Source organism: Triturus cristatus, chromosome 7 (assembly GCF_964204655.1).
Source record: "Triturus cristatus chromosome 7, aTriCri1.1, whole genome shotgun sequence".
NCBI lineage: Eukaryota > Metazoa > Chordata > Amphibia > Caudata > Salamandridae > Triturus > Triturus cristatus.
The window spans coordinates 758,076,281-758,097,099 of NC_140590.1; the positions used below are offsets into that span (position 1 = coordinate 758,076,281).

The 20,819-nt window shown below is 46.4% G+C and overlaps 1 protein-coding gene across 2 annotated transcripts in view; it reads right to left on the reverse strand.

Moving 5' to 3' along the window:
- Window positions 1-20,819, reverse strand: part of PGS1 (phosphatidylglycerophosphate synthase 1) — a 747,017-nt gene that overhangs the window by 384,327 nt on the left and 341,871 nt on the right. For both annotated transcript variants that reach the window (XR_014966596.1, XM_085617472.1), the window contains exon 7: window positions 1,852-2,361. Coding sequence is in view for 1 of the 2 variants with exons in the window: in XM_085617472.1 (XP_085473598.1) it covers window positions 1,852-2,361 (510 nt within the window). In the remaining variant the exon portion in view is untranslated. The remainder of the gene's footprint in view (window positions 1-1,851; window positions 2,362-20,819) is intronic.

Sequence of the window (20,819 nt, forward strand, 5' to 3'; positions counted from 1 at the left end):
AATTTAGGATGATATTGGTGTTGTTGAAGATGTCATTCTCCGGGGTGGAACTTTAATAGCACCAATGTCCATGAGAAGCAGGTTGGTGGCTTTAACCCAAGAAGGGCATGTAGGAATGACAGGCACCAAACAGAGGTTGAGGGAAGGGTACTGGTGGCCCTCCATGGATCGTGACGTCGATATGTTTGTTACTCACTGCTCAATGTGCAATGAAGCTGACAAAACTTTGACGACACGCCATTGCCCCATGACCTCCGTTAAACTACCAGAAGGTCCGTGGATCAAAGTCGGCATTGACTTCATAGGTCCCATGAATGCCTTGAGTCTAGAATTGCGTTATGCCATAGTGCTGATTGATTGGTTCAGCAAGTGGGTGGAAGTCAAGTCTGTGTCTCAACCCGCCACACGTGAGGTAATTAACTTCCTGAAGGAGTTATTTTGCAGAGAAGGTTTTCCCCATCAACTGGTCTCCGACAATGGAGTGCAGTTTGTATCCTCTGAGTTAGTCTCATTCTTTAAAAAAATGGTATAGAGCATGTAAAATCCTCTTTATATCATCCACAGGGCAATGGTCAATCGCCTCATTAAAGAAACCATCCAAATGGCCTTGAAGTCTCATATTTCTGTTGAGGCAGCACTACGCACCAGGTTGTGGTCATACCGTACCAACCCCCACAGTACCACTGGTAGAATCCCATTTGAACTCATCAGGGGCAGGGCAGCGATCACACGTTTGCAACCACATTGGTCATTGGCTTGGAAAAAATGGGAAAATGAAAACCATAAAGAAAATGAGAGTAAGATGAGAAGTCTGGTAGATGAGTGCCAGAAGCGCATGTGCACAAATTATGACACAAGGAATGCTGTACGAAGATGTCCATGAAAGAAGGTGACATTGTGAGAGTGAAGTATCCCAGGAAGGGGGCCAACATGAGCAAGTATAGTGAAGCCAGGCGCATGGTCAAAACAAAGGGTACTGCCGTTCTCCTAGACAATGGTCAATGGTGGAATGGGTCGAAAGTTGCAAGAAGCTGGATATCTGAGCCTGTGAGCAGGCCCAGTGGCTCGCAGGACGATGGTCTGGTGTCCTCTGCTGAGTCGTGCCTGGGTGGAGCATGTGGGGTTAAAAATACTCCTGTGTCAATAGATGATATTCACAGAGTATCTCTTCCTGGTGTGGCCACTGGTCCTGTTGATACCATTCGTGATAGGAGAACAATTGATCCCCCCCGTAAGATTCAAGGATTACGCAATTTATCAGCTCTTCTAGGGAAAGCATAAAAGTATGTGTTTCCTTTGCTTGTTTTGAAACTATGTATTCCAGAGTTACTAATGAAAAACGTGAGAAGATGTAACCTGCTGTGACCCTTCCCTGTCTTGTCCCCTCCCCGCCCCCATCCTGCCCTGCTGTGTCCGTGCGCGTGTTCCCCGGCGCGTGTTTAGAATGTTGTAGGGGCTTGTGCGTAAGCCGTTATTCCAACGGCATTCCGTATCCCTTATTGAATAAAGCTGGTCGCTTACTTTATTTCTCTCTGTCGTCCCGTCATTACACAGGCTTGGCTAGACATAAATGACAAATTGGGCCCGCATTGCCCACCCGAATGCCTCCTTGGCCCACCCAAATAAAAATTCCTGGAGCCGGGCCTGCCTCTAGTCGTGACAGGCAACGTCTACACTGTGCCCTCACAATGTGCCACTCCTCTGCACCATGAGATGGAGAAAAGAAGAGTATGAAAGAGCGCACAGAGCTTTCATTATTGAAAATAGTTTCATAAACACAAGGAAACACATACACACACTTACTGACATAACCCCTGCAAGCACGTTAGCTCACCCCCATTGAGGCCTCACCTTTGGCGTGGAAGGTCCAGCCCTCTCGGCTGTACTCCTGCAGCTGCACACGGTGCTGCTGCCGACGCCGACATACCTCTCTGTAGAACTGCTGCTCTATGTGTGTATAAGCCGCAGGGATGGCTCCAGCTACGCCCTTTGCACCAAAGAAACCATTGACTTCTGGGGACGCCAAGAGGATCTGGTAGTGGGCCCGAGTCCCCAGGACAAGGTCCATGTAGGCCTGGGTGAGGTTAAAGTACCCTGTGGTTAGGCTGACTTTTGTGCCCCTTTCTGCTTCGGTCAGGAGCGTCTCTGTGACCAGTTCGTCTATTTCAATCCCAAAAGGCTTCATCTGAATGAGCGGGTAGACCCAGGTGTCTGGCACCGTTGCCTGCCTGCCATCAAGCGGGGCGGCACTCTCTGCATCGAGGCTTCGGCTGTGCTGCTGGAGACGCTGCTTCATTCTTGCAGAATTCACCACTTCCATTAGTCTATGGTTTGCAGCCTTGCAGTATTCCTCTTTGTCCCCTGGAAAGATGGACCAAAAAACTCTATTAGGCAGTGTTCAGCAGTTCAAAAAGAACAGTAGAGGAAACAACTTGTCATTCTATTTCTGCATCCTAGAGATGGGATCCCGACTGAACTCAACCGTAGAATATTCACGGCTATATGCAGGGACCCCAGAACACTTGTTTTCCACGGTATTGTACCAACAAAATCTTAATTGGAGGCACACATTTTAAAGTGAGTCATTTATATGTCACCTCCATAGAGTCCAGCAGGGAGATTTTTCCTGAGTTTTTAGACAGGAAAAGACAGTTTACTTAACAAAAAATACACTGCAGAACCTAGCTGACAAAAAGCAGCTTGCCAGGTTAAAACTACGAGCAACCATTTATTTCAGTAGAGAAACATGGAATAAAAGAATACCTGCTCAGTTGTGCATTAGGTCACAAAGAGCAAACTGATCCTTTAAGGGCTCAGCAGCTGCCTTCTCCAGCATGCACTGCACTGGCAGTTTGTCTTACAGCCTCAGTTCTTTTCACATGCCAAAGTATAATCTCAAAGTTACTAAAGGAAATAAAGTTGTTTCCTTCTGTAGGGTCCTCACTGGTAGTCATAAATGTACAATAAAGTAGCAAGCCTCTCCCTCATAGCAAATACCTGTATTTTTCTGAAAAATCTCCAAGACAGGTATTTATTCAATTGTTATTAAGCGCATACATGACCGGGAGCCATCAGAGCACTGTACAGTGCGCACAGACAGCCCATCATTACAATGGTGATCATATAGATCATAGGGTTACATCAAGTTGCATTCTAATTACACAATGTAGAAACTTCGTCAATCATTACAAATGGCAGGCAAATGATTAACTAGGGTCAGACTAAAGGAGGACAGCAGATCTTTTTGCCTTGATGTGTTCTTAAAATTAAGCCTCTACCTTTTATTAACCCCTTGCGTGCGCATGACGGAACCACGCCGTCATGCTGCGGCCGCTCCGCCCACGCGTCGCTGATTTCCTGCCTGTGCGGGCGAAATAAAGAGTGGAGTCGTGACGGAACCACGCCGTCATGAGCACAGCTCGCCCGTGACTCATGACGGCGTGGTTCCGTCACGAGCATGGCGGTGCCGCGCTCACCCCGCACCCCCCCCAGCGCCGGGGCGGAATTTGCGCCGCGGCGAAGGGGTTAAGTATCCTTAGTTGGATTGGGACAACATGTGTACGTACTTCAGGCAGGACAGGCCAGGGCTGCAGATTCATCTCCCAGGTGGGCATGGGGCTGATTGAGAAATATATAGTACATACTGCAAAGACTTAACCAAAGAAAGTCTTTAAAGCTGCCTGACTAACTATTGATTCGGCTTCAAAGTCTCATCCAAACAATAACGGTGGTGACTGTGTGGATTGCTCTTCATGGAGCAGCCTTACAGATTTCAGCAAGTGAAAGCAGCTAGAGATGCTTTCCCTCTTACAGAATGTGCTTTCAATCTAACAGGCAAAGGCTTGTTAGCATCTCAACAATATACTTTGCAAGGCACTATCCAACTAGCAATGGCTTGTTTGGTGGATGCAGTCTGGTACAGAGCGGTGCAAAATAGACAAATGGGTCATCTAAATAGAACGTCAACACTAACACATCTAGTGAATGTAGTGTTTTTTCTGCTGGAGCGGGAGGATTTTTGAATAAACGCTGGAAGATAGATAAACTGATTGTTATGAAAGCCAGAGGCAATCTTGGGTAGAAAATGTGGGTGCATTCTTAATAAGCAAGTTACTTACCTGCGGTAACGCCTTATCTAACAGAGCTACTACATCTATCCGCAGATTCATTACCTTAGAATACTCCCCAGATGTTAGATAGCATTAGAAAATGTTTCTGAGCAGTCACCTTGCGCGCCAGTAGGTGGCATCATTAGTGCCAGAAGTGACATGCGTCATGCCTATAAATGCACCATCCCAGTGCGCAGACCTCAGTTTCTTTTTTGCACATCAGAAGCATGGATACATGCTGAGGTAGAAAACCAGTGTGCCAGAACGAGGTCCTCTTGAGCAAGTCACATTTCTCAGAACACTGGGGCTGGGAGAGTCAGTAAGGAAACTGCAGCTAAACATAGTATCTACCAGATAAGGTGTTACCAAAGGTAAATAATTTGTTCCTCTGATACAGACTTCTAATGTGGTACTGAAAATTCTGGACCCGTGTTATAAACATCGTCGTATCACGACGATTTTTGGTATCAGCAGACCGAGAATGATTAGAATACTATGCACAAGCATTTTCGTCATATTCGGGTGACGAAATCACCCTGAAATCAGAGTTTCCGTCCTGGACCCTCGGGTTCCATTTGAACGGCAGCCATTTTGTGATTGCCCTCACATAGGCCAATGACTAAGGCCAAAAACGAGTCTGAAGGACACGTACACCTTTGCTGACTCCTCTGTGACCTGGGCAAGCTGACTCCACTGCCTGAAGCCAAACCTGTTCGGCCAGTTCCTTTCCCAGTGGCCGAATGAGATTAGTATCAAGGCACAACATATCATAAAACCTTTCATCACACACAAACCATGCCTAATCTTACACACACCTGTCCCTGTTCTTTCCTTATGACTTGCTTTATGAGGAGGAGGTGCCCGTTTTTATTGGGGGTCCGTCGATATCTGATGAAAGTACTGAGCCTTGCCGGGTAATTGATTGAGGGCTGGACAAAACTGAAATATGGGCTTGTCATCATGACTCTGCTTTTTCTTTGTAGTGAAAATATGTGAATGGTCAACTGTAAAATAAGGAATGTTTGCCTAAAGCATAATATTTTGTATAAAAAGAGAAGGCTGGCTTTGTAAGGTGGAGCAGTCTCCTGAGAATATACACCATGTTGTACTTCTAGGATACCTGTTACTGGCTGCAGCCAATAAATACGATCTTTGACTTCACCAAGAAGACTCTGTGTTTCTGTAGTCTGAAACAGGAAGGACTCGAAGTCTTAGGGTGTGTTCCCTGGCACCGCTGGGTTCTGAAAAACCCAGTACTTCAGTTGGTGCCCAACATGGGGCGATTTCAGCGGTACCGGTCCAAGCCAGAGGTTCGTGAGGAGCTTCGTGTGACAATTCTGGAGGAAGGCCGCCACTTCATCGACCCCTGTATGTCGACGTGGTCCGAAAGTCTTTGCTGCGAGGTTCCCCGCTTCCCGACGGCTACGAAGGACTGCTGCCCTGACTATCGCCCTGTTTTGGACCCTTGATGATTGGTAGAGCGAAACGATAGACGAGTCTTCTGGCGACTTCATCGATACCTCAGTTAAGTACAAGTGGAGTGTCTCCCAGTCCTTAGTTTGGTTCTTAGTTTGGTATCCCCTTGGGATCTTTGATTTGGAACTTGCAAGTACCAAAGCCGAGGGACTCGTGTATTCACGAGACTATCGTATTCGATAATCCTTTGAAGTTTGAAGCTAGACTAGAGAGCGAAGATGCCTGGTCTTAGCAGACTTGGAGATTTGTTTTGTCTTGGTTGTAATAGGGATTCCCGATTGGAGGACTCGTGTCCGGTTCCTCCGATTGGAACTCCAACCTATGAACTATATGTGAAACATGGCATAGGCCCCCTCACATATAATGAAGTATGGATCCAATACACCAGGAAAGATGGTGTTTTAAAATGGCCCCAATATGGTAGTTTTGACACAGAAATTCTGGATAATTTGGAGGTTAAACTTTTTAAGAAGAAAGCCCGGCCGGCGATGTTTGACTCTTTCCGCCTATGGCGTAAGGAAGCCAAACAGAAGGAAATTAAATTAGCAAAGAGAAATAAGAGAGAAAAGGGTATCTCGATAATGCAAGCTGCTATGCAGTTTAAAGATAATGAAGAAGAACAGATGAGTGAGCAGTTGCACAGGCAACGTAAAATGGTGATCGATAAATGTTATCCAGTTTTGCCGCTTCTTCAGCAAGATGCAGCAAAAGAACTTGAGAAAGATCCTTTAATGTCACACTTGTTGAGTTCGCCACCCCCTTATGCGCAGAGTGCTACAGCACCTCCGCAACCTTTAGTTGTGCAACCTCCGGTTATTGTGCCTCAGGTTCTTCCACAGCCGCCAGCTCCTCTTCAGCTGGCTCCTACTCCTATGGCGCAGCCCCCTCAAGGGCCGCCGACTTTGCTACCTGCTCCATCTGTACTTCCTACGACTTTGTCTACTACATCGACTGCCTCTTCTGGTGTTCTTCCTGATACTGCCTCTGCGTCTGCATCTGCGTCTGCCTTGCCTCCCTCTATTTTTCCTCCTATTCTTTCGTCAACTTCTCCTTCTGTCCGACAGAGAATGACTGATACTGTTGCTAGCCTTATATTTCCTCTCTTTGGGTCATCTGGTGTGACCCCTGATTCGGAGCGTAAGCAGTCGCGTAGTCATCTGCCTGATTCGCGCGAGAGAGAAATGTTTGACCGTATAGCGCGTAAATGGGTTACTTACCCTTTAAGATATGATGTGGAGTCTGTTATGAATGTCTTCCGTCAATGGGAAGCACCGAAACAAAGATACGTTTTTGAGAAAATGTGTGCTTTCCTTTGTGAGGAATTGGAGGATAATGATTTGGAAACAAATCCGCCTGATTTGTGCCATGTACGGTTTGAGTTTTCAAACGGCACGATTGTGGGTTCCGATGTTGAGAAAGCAGTTGCGACGTTGTTGTCCTTTAGGAATAAGGATCCTTCTCAGTCACTGTTTGAACATGACTCCTCTGTTAGAAAAAAAGTGCGACAGTACCCAATGAGAGAAGTCCCTCCGGTATGGAAGGACACCGTTGCGGCTGATGTCGCTAATCAAATTGATGCTGTTCAAGCTCATTATCAGCATGTTTGGGTACATGTTCCTTGGAAGCGAGCTGACGTTTTAGCCCTTAAGCAGACTTTGCCTGGCCCCCGTAAAAACCCTGCAGGTTATTATAAGGAATTATCACAGACTGCAGACTCATGCATTATGAATTTAGCCGACATAGACATGTTATTTGGGAATGTTGTTCCGCAGCCTTTGTGGGGATTGATTCGCCATACAGATCATGCGCAAGAGTTAGGTGACTCATGGGCTAATATTAGTGCTGCAAATGATAGACAAGTTGGTGGTGCCAAGCCTGAGCCTTTGGTAGCAGAACTTCCTGCTAGGATCATTACTTACATGAAGACTTTAATGCCTGCGATGCGTGTGAATTGGGATAAATTGTCTGCGTGTAAGCAGAAGAAAGATGAAACAGTGTCTGATTTCTTCACCAGGTTTGAGGAAACGTTTATCGACCACAGTGGTCAAGATATGAGTACAGAAGGTGGTCAACGGTTGTTCGTTTGACAAGTTTGTGCACAATTTTCTTCCCGAGCTGTGTAAGAAATTGAAAGATTCAGAGAGTTCTTGGGCCGTTTCCTCTTCAGCACAAATATTGGCTACTGCACAGTACTACGAAAATAGCGATAAAGATGAGAAGGATAGAGCAGACAAAAAAACTAAAGAATTAAAGACGAAGGTTCTTTTACAACAGGCGTATCCGCCACGTGGTGGTCAGAGTAACTATCAGCAACCTCAACAGTTTCAGAGAAACTCGCAAAGGTTCGAGTTTTCTCAACCACGTGTTCCTGTAGGTCCCAATCAGTGTTCATATTGTAAAGAAGAGGGTCATTTCAAGTATAGTTGTCCTATTTTGTTACAGCGTACGAATGGTGCTTCTGGCGCAAGAGGTCGAGGTGTTCAACAAGCTCCTAGAGGTAGAGGACGTGGAAGTTTCCCCCAGAACGCGCGTTCCTTTCCGTCTCAGAATTCAATGAATAGTTTTGACCAGCAAAATAACGCGTCTGGTAGGACGGCTCAGTACTATGCTGACGATTACTATGCAGAAGATGAGAATATGGAAGGTAATGATTGCTAGGACAGCCATAGACAAAGAGAGGGAGTTGTTTCAGTTCCAGTAGATCAGAGTGGACCTTATGTTGAGGTGATTACATTAGGTGTGTCAGAGCCTTTTCTGTTGGATACTGGTGCTACAAAGAGTTCTATTATGCACTCAAAACTCCCTGGCGCACCTTTGTCTGGCAAGATGAATGTTTCAGTAGCTTTTTCTGGCGCCCCGGTTAGGAACCCGATTTCTAGTCCTATGTCCCTTTCTGTTGGACCTTGTGAATTGGAAGCACCCCTTATTCTGACGACAGGTTGTGGTGAAAACTTGTTAGGATTGGATTTGTTGAAAAGATTGTATGCGACATTATATTGTTCTCCTTCGGGAGTACAACTTACACTGGGTAGGTAAGTGATCTCTCCAATGTATTTGTCGAAGGATAAACTTCCGACCGAATTGTTGTTTCTTCCTGATATTCTTTGGGCTACTGGTCCTAATGATGTGGGTCTTTTGGAAATACCGCCATATGTTGTGACATTGAAAGCCAATGTTAAATTGCCACGCATTCCCCAATACAAGATATCTAGTGAAGGTGAAAAGGCGTTGCTAGCGATCATTTATGATTTGATTGAAAAAGATGTAATTGAAGAGACAAGAGGCAACGTTTGTAATAGTCCAGTTCTGCCTGTTTTGAAACGTACTGACCCTTCTCAGCCACCTGTTTACAGGTTCGTGATTGATCTTAGAGAGGTCAATAAAATAGTTGTGCCACAGTTTCCAGTTGTTCCTGATATCACTGCCCTATTGACTATGATTCCAGCTTCCGCCACCTGGTTCTCGGTGATTGACTTAAAGAATGCTTTCTTCAGCATCCCGATTGCCAAGGAGAGCAGGGATATTTTTGGCTTCAGTTTAGGAGGCCGAAGCTTCCGCTTCAAACGCGCTCCTCGAGGCTACTGTGAAAGTCCATCAATATATAGTCAGGCTTTAAAAACACAGCTTGATGCAATTGTTTTACCTGATGGCGCTACCCTTATTCAGTACGTCGATGATTTGCTAATCGCTGCAGATACTGAGGAGATTTGTAAAGAAGCCACCTTGTCGTTGTTGCGTCATTTGTCTGATTTACATCACAAAGTGTCTCTTTCAAAACTGCAATAGTGTCGACAAGAAGTGACCTACTTAGGTCATCTCTTATCGAAGGAGGGAAAGAAACTGACCCCAGAAAGAATTCAGGCAATTGCAAAATTGAGTGTGCCAAGGACACAGAGAGAAGTACGTGCTTTCTTGGGCATTACATCATACTGCAGACAATGGATACCGAATTTTTCTTTGCTGGCCAAACCTTTGGTAGCATTGACCTGTAAAGATACACCAAATCCCGTTCTGTGGTCTGAAGATTGTCAGAAAAGTTTTTCCGAATTGCGTAATGCATTGTGTTCGGCTCCTGTGTTGGGTACCCCCGACTACAGTAAGCCCTTTACACTGTATGTCCATGAGAAAGAGGGTTGTGCATTGTCAGTGCTGACACAGTCTTTTGGAGACAAGCAGCCTCCATGCGCGTATTTTTCGTCGACTTTGGATCCGGTAGCTAAAGCATTGCCGAGTTGCTTGAGAGCCACAGCGGCAGCAGCTGTTTCTATTCGACAGTCTGCTGGGTTAGTGATGAATAATATGTTGATTGTGATGGTTCCACATGCAGTGGACACGTTGTTAAACAGGACCAAGACACAGCACTTAACTAGTGCTCGATTGTCAGGTTACGAGTTGACACTGTTAGCGAGTCATGTGCACATAAAGAGGTGCAATACGTTGAATCCAGCCACGTTATTGCCGATTTCAGTAGAGACAGATGATGTTGAACAGCATGATTGTTTTCTCAGGACAGAAGAAGAAACGAAAGGGAGAGTAGATCTTAAAGATACTCCTCTTGTAAAGTGTGATGGTACCTTATAGGTGGATGGTTCATGCTTCAAGCTTCCGAATGGTGATACGACTGCAGCATATGCTGTCACGACTTTGCATACGATTGTTGAAGCTGCACGTATACCACATAATTCAGCTCAAGCAGCAGAGTTGATTGCACTTACGAGAGCGTGTGTGTTATCGAAAGGAATGAAAGTGACCATATATACCGAGAGCCAGTATGCGTTTGGTGTGGCTCATAGTTTTGGACGATTGTGGAAAGAACGTGGGTTCCTGACTTCGCATGGAGCTAAGATTCAGCATGGTCAGTTGGTGAATGAGCTTCTTGAGTCACTGACCTTGCCGTTACAAGTTGCGATTGTGAAATGCAGTGCACACAAGAAGGTTACTGATGATGTTGGTCGTGGCAATGCATTTGCTGACGAAATCGCAAAAGAAACAGCAAAAGATGTGATGAATCGAATGTATGTTGCAGGCCCTGCAAGATGGGTTGGTGACATTGGAATGTGTGAAGATACGATAGAGAGTGTGAAGTCTCTTCAAGCTGAAGCTTCAGAGAAAGAGTTGAGTGTGTGGAGAGAAAGTACGAGTAAATTGGATGAAAATGGTTGTTGGGTTGACTTGTCAGAACATCAGCGATGGTTGTTACCCGATGCGTATGTGCTTGCAGTGGTGACAATGGCTCATGGAATGGCCCATATCAGTGTGAAAGGGATTTGTAAGTTGTTGGCTCCAGTATGGCAAAATGCTGGAATTCCTAAATGTGCAGAGAATGTGGTCAAGAATTGCATGGTGTGTCTGAAATACAATCCTGGTAGGGGAACCCCAACTCCAGCTGGTCATTTTGCGTCTCCAACGTATCCGTTCGAGGTTTTGCAGCTAGATTTCATCCACATGGAAAGGTGCAACAATTTGAAATACGTACTCGTTGTTTGTGCCTTTTCAAGATGGGTAGAAGCATATCCCTTAAAAGACAACACTGCCTTATCCACAGCTAAAGCCCTTGCCAAAGAATTCTTCCCTAGGTTTGGAATGCCGAGAATGGTCTGGAGTGATAATGGGAGTGAATTTGTGGGTCGAGTGATGAAAAAAGTATGTGAGGGGCTAGGTATCCAGCAAAAATTCCACGCTGCAAATCACCCCCAATCAGCTGGACTAGTAGAGTGCTATAATGGCACGCTAAAACTGAAATTGGCAAAGATACAAGCGAGCTCTGGTCTTAAATGGCCTGACGCTCTGCCTTTAGCACTCCTATCAACAAGAATGACTGTGCATTCGCGAGTGGGACTTAGTCCCTATGAAATTGTGTTCGGCCGCCCGGCCAACATATGGGGAGTGCCAAGGCCGACAAAATTCAGTGAGATCGAACACCCTGTACTGCTTGATTATTTGTATGAATTGACGGCTAAATTGCTTGTTTTACACCAACAGGTTCACGATACTCTGCCTCAGGTCTCTGAAGCTCCAGGACATCTTATCGATCCTGGGTGCTGGTCAAGAACTTCCAGCGGACAAAGAATGACCAGCCCCGTTGGACCGGCCCCCACCTCGTCCTTCTCTCAACAAGATCAGCTGTTTGAGTGGAAGGGAAAAAGAACTGGATCCATGGCGTACACTGCAAGAGGGTCCCTTTGCCTCTACCGTACGGCCGGTGGGTCCAGGAGGGGATCGCTGACTCTGAGACGGAGACTGTGCCTCGTTTTCTGCCTTTTAGCGATGCACGTGTAAAAGGAACAATTTCTGAACGAGAAAGTGACAATATTTTGCAAGAAGCTGTGCCACCGTCAATTCGATTGAACACTACAGAGCCTGAACTCTTGTTCCAAAACCAGACAGTACCTGGAAAAAGCCGTTATAATTTGAGGCCGAGAACTATGGACAAATACAAAATTCTTTTTCTTTGCTATTTTTGAAAGTGCAGCTCTCTCATCTGAGAAACTTTCTTATTTTTGTTTTTCGAACCGCCATCCGGGTTCAGCTGTAGGGTCGTGGTTGCCCAAGTCTTTGGAGTGCAGCTGAAGACGTTAGGTCGACAGTTCTGGTCGGTCTAAGGGAGTTGCCCTGGACTGACAGAAGCATTCCTTAGCATAGAACACCCTACCACCGCGAGCAGCAATTAGAGAGGATGGAGTTTTTCGAGAATGAGAGACCTGCCAAACAGATGGACTTTAAAGCCAGAATGTGTATAATGATGACAAAGAAACAATTTTTGATATTATGTATTTTCATGTTGCTTAGTGTAATAACGTTTTTAATAGGATATGTTTTATTCTCTTTTCAAGTGACATTTGCACCCACTACACAGCCCATACCTCCTTCTACTGTTTCCTCGCATTCTTTTCACCCTCTGCCTGAACACGAGTCCGCTAGAAGATTAGAATTTGTCAATAATTCATTCGTTCAGCTTCTACATCAACACCAATTAGTAGTGAACACAACTAACTGTTGGGTGTGTGGTCTTATGCCTCATACTACTGATAAAGGTATCCCTTATCTGGTCCTGCCTTTCAGCCATAATGGTTCTGTGTGGGCATATAGAACGATGTTCATATACGCTCATGAAGCCAACCCCCTACGTTCTGTGAAAGATCATCCTAAGAATAGTGCTCTAGTTAAGGGTATAGTAGATCTGATTAGGGAAGATATTTCCTATGAGACTATCCAGAGAGATGAGACACTAGCATATATTGGATGGAACATAACAGGATATGGAGTTACTCTGAGTGAGAACCAGCGAGCAAAGAGATCCTCCCCGATTTGGATTGTACCCCATCAGGGTCACCTATGTCTGCAAGGTAATGGCAAGAATCCCAGAGCTCAGTTAGGGAAAAGTATCTGCACTGAAACATATGTTTTTGCGTCTCAGACTTCCCCCTTCGTTCCTAGCAGCTAAGGGTAAGTATTTCATCTGCCATAATAGAGCCTATACATGGTTGCCCCCTGACTTCTCAGGCACATGTTTTGTTTCGTTCCTGTTGCCTCCCTCCTACACGGCCGCGGCAGATTACCATAAGACAAGGATAGTTCGAGGTGTCATCAGTAAAGAAGACACTACAGGACAAGAATTTGGAGATTTCGTAAAGGGTTTTCTGCCGTTTTGGGGGCCTATGGTTAACAGCAGGAACATAAGGCAATTGACAAGGGTGGTTGAATCCACGGTAGTTGAAACCGCCGGTGCCCTTAGTAATTTGACTGCTGAGCTCCAGTCGGATCGCCTTATGACTCTTCAGAACAGGGTCGCATTAGACGTCATACTTGCAGACCGAGGTGGGGTATGCAAAGTGATCCAATCAAGTTGCTGTGTTTTCATTCCAGATAACGCTCCGACAGTTTACCAGGCCATTTCCAAACTGCATAAGATCTCCGAATCTATTCACGTGGATAAAGGAGATTGGTCATTGATGGGGTGGTTCTGGGAACTGATATCCGCCTGGGGATGGAAGATTCTGATAGTCACTGGGATGATCTTAGCCATTCTTTTCCTGTCCTGTCTGTGTGTACAGTGTGCTCCTGCAATATGTGGCCTCTGTGCTACATCGTGTGTAAGGAAACGTGTATCAAAAGACGAGCTAAGTAATAGGATGATGCTACAGCAACATCTCAACGACTTTATGAATATAGACCTGGACTCAGATTAGCGTGAGTATAGGTTATTGCCTATGTAAGGGCAAAAGGAGGGTCTGTGGTACTGAAAATTCTGGACCCGTGTTATAAACATCGTTGTATCACGACGATTTTTGGTATCAGTAGACCGAGAATGATTAGAATACTATGCACAAGCATTTTCGTCATATTCGGGTGACGAAATCACCCTGAAATCAGAGTTTCCGTCTTGGAACCTCGGGTTCCATTTGAACGGCAGCCATTTGTGATTGTCCTCACATAGGCCAATGACTAAGGCCAAAAATGAGTCTGAAGGACATGTACACCTTTGCTGACTCCTCTGTGACCTGGGCAAGCTGACTCCACTGCCTGAAGCCAAACCTGTTCGGCCAGTTCCTTTCCCAGTGGCCGAATGAGATTAGTATCAAGGCACAACATATCATAAAACCTTTCATCACACACAAACCATGCCTAATCTTACACACACCTGTCCCTGTTCTTTCCTTATGACTTGCTTTTCGAGGAGGAGGTGCCCGTTTTTATTGGGGGTCCGTCGATATCTGATGAAAGTACTGAGCCTTGCCGGGTAATTGATTGAGGGCTGGACAAAACTGAAATATGGGCTTGTCATCATGACTCTGCTTTTTCTTTGTAGTGAAAATATGTGAATGGTCAACCGTAAAATAAGGAATGTTTGCCTAAAGCATAATATTTTGTATAAAAAGAGAAGGCTGGCTTTGTAAGGTGGAGCAGTCTCCTGAGACTATACACCGTGTTGTACTTCTAGGATACCTGTTACTGGCTTCAGCCAATAAATACGATCTTTGACTTCACCAAGAAGACTCTGTGTTTCTGTAGTCTGAAACAGGAAGGACTCGAAGTCTTAGGGTGTGTTGCCTGGCACCGCTGGGTTCTGAAAAACCCAGTACTTCACTAACCACAGAATCCTTACCTTAGAATAGATACCAAAGCAATCTCTCCCCAGAGGAGGTTCTGTGGACTGTTTCCACTAAAACATCCTGGAGGACTGAACAGATAAAATGCCCACCACGCCGGACCTGACTGTCTAGGCAGCAGTGTTTGGCAAACATGCAGGGCAATGCCCACATAGATGTCCAGGACTGCGACTGCAGGAGCTAACGAAGTAGTTGCGGTCTTGGCTATGGTGGAATGAGCCCACAAACCTTCAGGCAGTTGCTTTTTGGCCAGTGAGTAGCAGATTTTCATTCAGAGTACAATCCATCTGTAAGTGATTCTCTTGTGCACTGCTTTGCCTTTTTTTTGACCCAACAAAACCCACAGAGTTAATCGTCCATCCGAAAGTCTTTAGTATTATCAATGTAGAATGACAACGCTTTTTCTGGATCCAGGCGATGGAGTCTCACCTCTTCTTTGGAAGGGTGAAGTGGAGTAAAGAAAGTCAGCAGCATGATGCCCTGACCAACATAAAAATGTGTTACAACCTTGGATAGAAAGGAGGCACCGGTTCCAAGGACCAGTTTGTCGGAAGAGAAGGCAGTATTCAGAACGCTGACAGAGCGCCTGCAATTCACCAACCCTCCGGGCAGATGTATTAGCTACGGGGAAGACTATTTTGACGGTGAGCACTCGAAGAAGGCAGCTCTGCATGGGCGCAAAAGGTGGTCACATCAGAAACGTAAGAACTAAAATAAGGTCCCTTTGGGGCATAATGAAAGATGTAGGTGAAACGTGTTGTAAACCGTACAGGACTCGTGTCAAAATTGGTGACTTGAACAGGTAGGGCTGAACCGCAAGAAAGCAGAGATGGCTGAAAGGTACCCTTTAACTGTGCCAAAAGCAAGGCCTTGCCAAGCTAGAGTCAGTGCAAACAACAAAACTTCAGACATGGGTGTAATTCAATTCAATACATGTTTTTATTGATTTAGATCTCTTACAAGATCAACAAGTAAACTTAATACAAGATTCCATCTCTTTTTATAAACTCCTACAAACATTTTAAAAATCATTTAAAACATGAATAAAACAGATTTCATAAAATTGTACCATTTATAACCAACAAATTAATTTGATGGGTATTTAAAAAAAAACTATCAGGTCAGTGGAGGAGGAGAGGCTATATCTAAAAACAATGGGTTTTATTAAAAAATGTCTAGCCTCTAAATACCTCCATATTGGAACATAAACGTAAAACATGTGTTAAATCCTGGGTTCCGTGATTGCATTTTTTGCATACCCCACTGCCTTCAGCTAGGTTACACCAACTTATTGTATAAGCCTTTAAAGGAAGTAAACCTAGTCGCAGCATGAGGATATATCTCCTGATACTATGCTCCACAGTAAATCTTACATATTATTGAGGGATCTTAAACTCAATAATAGAGGTAAAAGATTTGTAATGAGATAGTTGAAGGCAGTATGGCTTATCAAGCTCATAGCTTAATCGGGGAGTCGTATTTTTCAAAAAGTGCTTCAAGTGTGCTGGGGACCTGGATTGGAGAATGGTTTCAGTGCACTGAAAATATTCTAAAGCGGTCTTAAGATTTGTATGGAAAGTATCCAGTTTTTTGCCAGACTTGAAAGTTTTGTGTTTTCGATCACTTTGGTTTTTTTTAAAGATCTGTTTTTATTTTCTACAAACAAAGTACAACAGAGGTCCAGATAGACACAGCGTTAAGCCTACAACCCATTTAGGGCCGGCCACGTTTCACCCAAGGCTCTCCAAGAATATGTAAAGGCATTACCAGACAGTTTAAAACACAGCATGTCGCCTACAACCCTTGTTGGGCCGGCCGTGTGACATAGCATATATAGCAACATTAGAGTGTTGTGTGAAGTCTCAGGACCTTTTTAGTGTAACAACAAGAACAGTGAGAACACGGGCAAGAGGCCCATCTAAAGCAGATAGTAGTGAATAGACAGAAAAGGGTCGAAAGAAGAGGGGACAATAGAAAAAGGAAGTATACAGCAACAAAAGCGGCTAGGTGGGCGGACGGGTATATGCGCGCAGCAGTGCATGGTGTTAAGATTGCATATCTTGAGGCTTGCCGAAGGAAGCGTCGCCCAGGGCTAGTCTGGTTACGCAAGGAGCCTATTGGGGTCCGACGGGAGTATGGCATCTTCAAAAAGTCGTAACGCTCCAAGCTTGGAGGGTAGATAGCGCGCATGTTCTATTTTACAGAGATAGTGGACTAAGGGTCACCAAACAGCAGTAAAGCGGGTGTCGCGTGATTTGCAGTCGCGCTGTAAAAAGTTCCATGGTTATTGGGTGAGGTTCCGTTTTTTTCCAGTACAACGCTATAAGTTGTTTAGCCGCCTCAAGCATATGAAGTGCTATAGTCCAATCACTGCGGGTAAGTGCTTTTAGGTTGGTAGGTTTAAGGCCCAAAAGGATCGTGGTTGCAGACTCAGGCAGGGGAAAGCCGAATACCTCCTTGATATGACTAAGGACTTCCTTCCAGAGCAGGGTCAAGAGCAGACAGGCCCACAAAATGTGAATGAAATCTCCAGAAGCATTCGAACACCTCCAGCACAATGGGGACACGGCAGGGAACATTTTGTGCAGTCGAGTAGGCATATAATACCATTGCGCCATCATTTTATATGCATTTTACCTCTGCGGGATGCTGCGATAGACCCTAGGGATATCTCGCCGAAGGCGATTCCACTGTGTTGGTGTGATTTCCATTGGCGCTGATATGAGTGTGCAGTTAGCATTGGAGGATGCTGTAGGATCTGGTACGTCCGAGAAATAAGGCCCTTCGATTCATCAAAGGAACGGACCAGCCGTTCAAAGGGGGTGAATGGTCAGACAGCGGCCTGTTGCATCTCAGGTGAGGACAACCAATGCTGCAGCTGTGCATATTGTAGTCTCGCGCTCAGTGGGAGACAAAAGTCCTCCCTACACTGGGCAAATGTCTCAAGTGTTCCCCCCTCATACAGGTCTCCGATCACTCTGCATCCCCCCTGTAGCCAGTTGGCGAATGTTTGTGAATGCAAGGCCGGAGGGAATAGTGGGTTACCTGCAGTGGCAGTATGGGGGGGGGGGGGGGGAGGACCGTTTTAGTAGGTACTGAAATATAGGCAATGCGCGAGTGCGCTGTACGATGGTGCCACGCAAGGTCCCAGATGGAGCGTCCAGTTACCGTCCTGTCCATATGGAACCAGATCTTTTCGCTTTCAATGGCTATCCACTCCGAGACAAAGCAGAGATGAGAGGCCCAATAATAATCCAGAAGGTTAGGGCACGCTAGTCCCCCTCTGTCTCGCGGTGACATGAGGGTCTTATGAGAGAATCACGGCCTACGTCCGCCCCAGATGATCAAGTGAGATCTCGCTGGAGGCCCTGTATTTGGTGCTGTGGGATAGGGGTGGGGAGACATTGAAATAAATCTAAGATTTTAGGGAGTATCGACATTTTCACAGCATTAAGCCTACCCAACCAGGAGAGAGTTAGGGATTTCCATCCCCGTAAGTCTTCCAGAACGGTTCTCCTGCATTCTCGCCAATTTACCTGGGTCCATGTGCCCAAGGTGGGAGTCAATTGAAGCCCTAAGTACCCGATATGCTCCGTGGCCCATTGATAAGGGGCGCGTGTTTTCAAGACTGGTATCGCCTCCTTCGGGATCGTAAGGTTCAGAGCCCAAGATTTGCCATGATTAATTTTAAGGCCTCAAGCCTGCTCAAAAGACTAACAGAGTGTGAAACGCCGGGAGGGATGTATGTGGGCGCGATATTGTGAGGATAAGATCATCCGCGAAGAGCGCTACCTTGTTCTGCCTGCCTCCAAGAGAAATACCATGTATGTCCGCATTCTGCCTGATCATCTCTGGTAAGGGCTCTACCACCAGGGCAAACAACAGAGGTGACAAGGGGCAACCCTGCCGTGTACTTCTATGTATGGAGAAAGGGTCTGTAAGTTGTCCATTAACCCGAACCCTAGCTTGCGGGGATAGATAAGGGGCCATGATCATAGAGATCAAGTTCCGGCCCAGTCCGATCTTTTGCAGCACCGTGCGAAGAGATCCCCAGTCCACCAGATCGAATGCCTTCTCCGCGTCAAGCGAGAGAAGGCAGGCTGGTATATTCCAGTGCTGTGCTTTCCCCACCAGATGCGCGATTCTATGCACATTGTCCGCCACTTGCCTATTGTGGATGAAGCCAACTAGATCCAGCTCCACAAAGCCAGGCTTGTGGGGATCCAAGCGTCTGGCAAGCATTTTGGTGTAGATTTTGAGGTCCGTGTTCAGCAAAGCGATGGGACGATCTGATGCACACAACGTGGGATCTTTTCCCAGCTTGGGAATAAGAGCTATTTCAGCCATACCCATGGAGGGCGTCGGCCCTTCCGTGTCCGAAAAGGAATTGTATAGTCACAGGAGGTGTGGCTGGAGTTGTGTTAGGAGCATACGGTAGAAGACCAGTGGTAGGCCATCTTGGCCTGGCGTCTTCCCGAGAGGGAGATCTTTCAATGCTGCCATCAGTTCCTCCGCCGTGAGAGGACCGTCCAATTGTTTGGCATGGTGTGGGTGGATTGGAGTCCAGGGGCACTGGTTCAAAATATCATCAATGTGGGCTTGGGAGGGCGCTTCCGCCGTATAAAGGGCAATGTAATAGGCCCTAAAGGCCTCGCATTTAGCTCGCTCCGTGATGGCCCATTCGCCATCCGGCGATTGAATATTTGCTATGTGAGCCTTCGCTGCACGCGCCCTCAAGGGCTTCGCCAACAATCTGCCCACTTTGTCCCCCCCCCCCTCAAAATATCTTTGTTTTAAGGCTAACAGGGACCGCTCAGCTTTATTGGTGCGCAGGGCGCGGAGCTGACCCCGGAGGTTAGCAAGTCGCCTCCGACCCGCGAGCGAGGAATGGTCCTGATCCTGCTTCTCAAGCGTCTTAATGTCCTTGGAAAGGCTATCTTCCAGGCGGCGGGCTTTCCGCGCCCGTGCGATCGATAAAGATGTGATGTGGCCGCGGATTGTAGCCTTCCCACACCACAGGAAAGGGAGTCTCGGGAAGGTCATTGCTCACAAAATAAGACACAATAGCGGTCCGTATGCTTTCCACATCAGCCGGATCTCGCAAGACATGCAGCGACAAGCGCCACAGCGGGAGGCAGGTGGGGCAAGCGGCTGGATCCTGCAAGAGGAGCTCCACGTGGGCATGGTCAGATAGCGATATGTCAGGCATAGACGCCCCCAACGTGTCCCTCATGATGTCGTGTGAGATAAAAAGATAATCAATACGAAGGTACGAGCAGTGAACGTGGGAGTAGTACGAATAATCCCGCACCTCCGGAGAGTGATATCGCCATGCGTCCATCAGGCCAAGGTCTGCTATCTGTTTCCGGAGTGCGGAGGACATGGTCCCGTCCCATTGGAAGAAGCTTCACTACGGTCCATCGCAGGATCCCACACCAGGTTAAAGTCTCCCCCCAAAATTAGGGAGGGGTCGCCATATGGCACATGTTCCCGCAGAAGCATTCAGAGATAGGAGTCCTGCATCTGGTTCGGTGCATAGACATTACACAGTGTGAGTAGGCGTCTCCCTATCATCACCCCTGTCGTGATGAAACATCCATCTGGACTGCGAAAGACTTTGGGGTCCCCCTGCCTGATACCAGATCTGCATAGAATAGCCACTCCAGCCATTTTGGTAGTTGCTGTGGCCCAGAATTGGAGGGGGTAGTTTGGGTGCGCCATGCGGGGGCATCTATGTTCAGCAGGTGGGTCTCTTGCAGAAAGATAATGTCTGGGCTATATTGACGTAGGTAGCACCACACTTGCTGCCGCTTATTGGGAGAATTGAGCCCCTTGACATTAAGGGTTAGTACCTTTAAAGGGCCGGGAAGAGCCATAAATAAAACGGATCCCAAATTAGTCCATCATGCCACCGCTGAAAGCATGTCAGGGGAATGGAAGGGGGATACAGGAGTGGGCCTTCCCTGTCGACAAGAGCGCGTTGTACCCTTGGGGTCATCAGTCTGCCATTGCTAGTAAACAAAAAAGAGGGCGAGAAAAGGTACAGACAAGTAGAACGATAGAGAATAGAAAGGTGGGCAACCAACTTTGGCCAACCGGGCCACATTGTCCTGTTCCAGTCGCG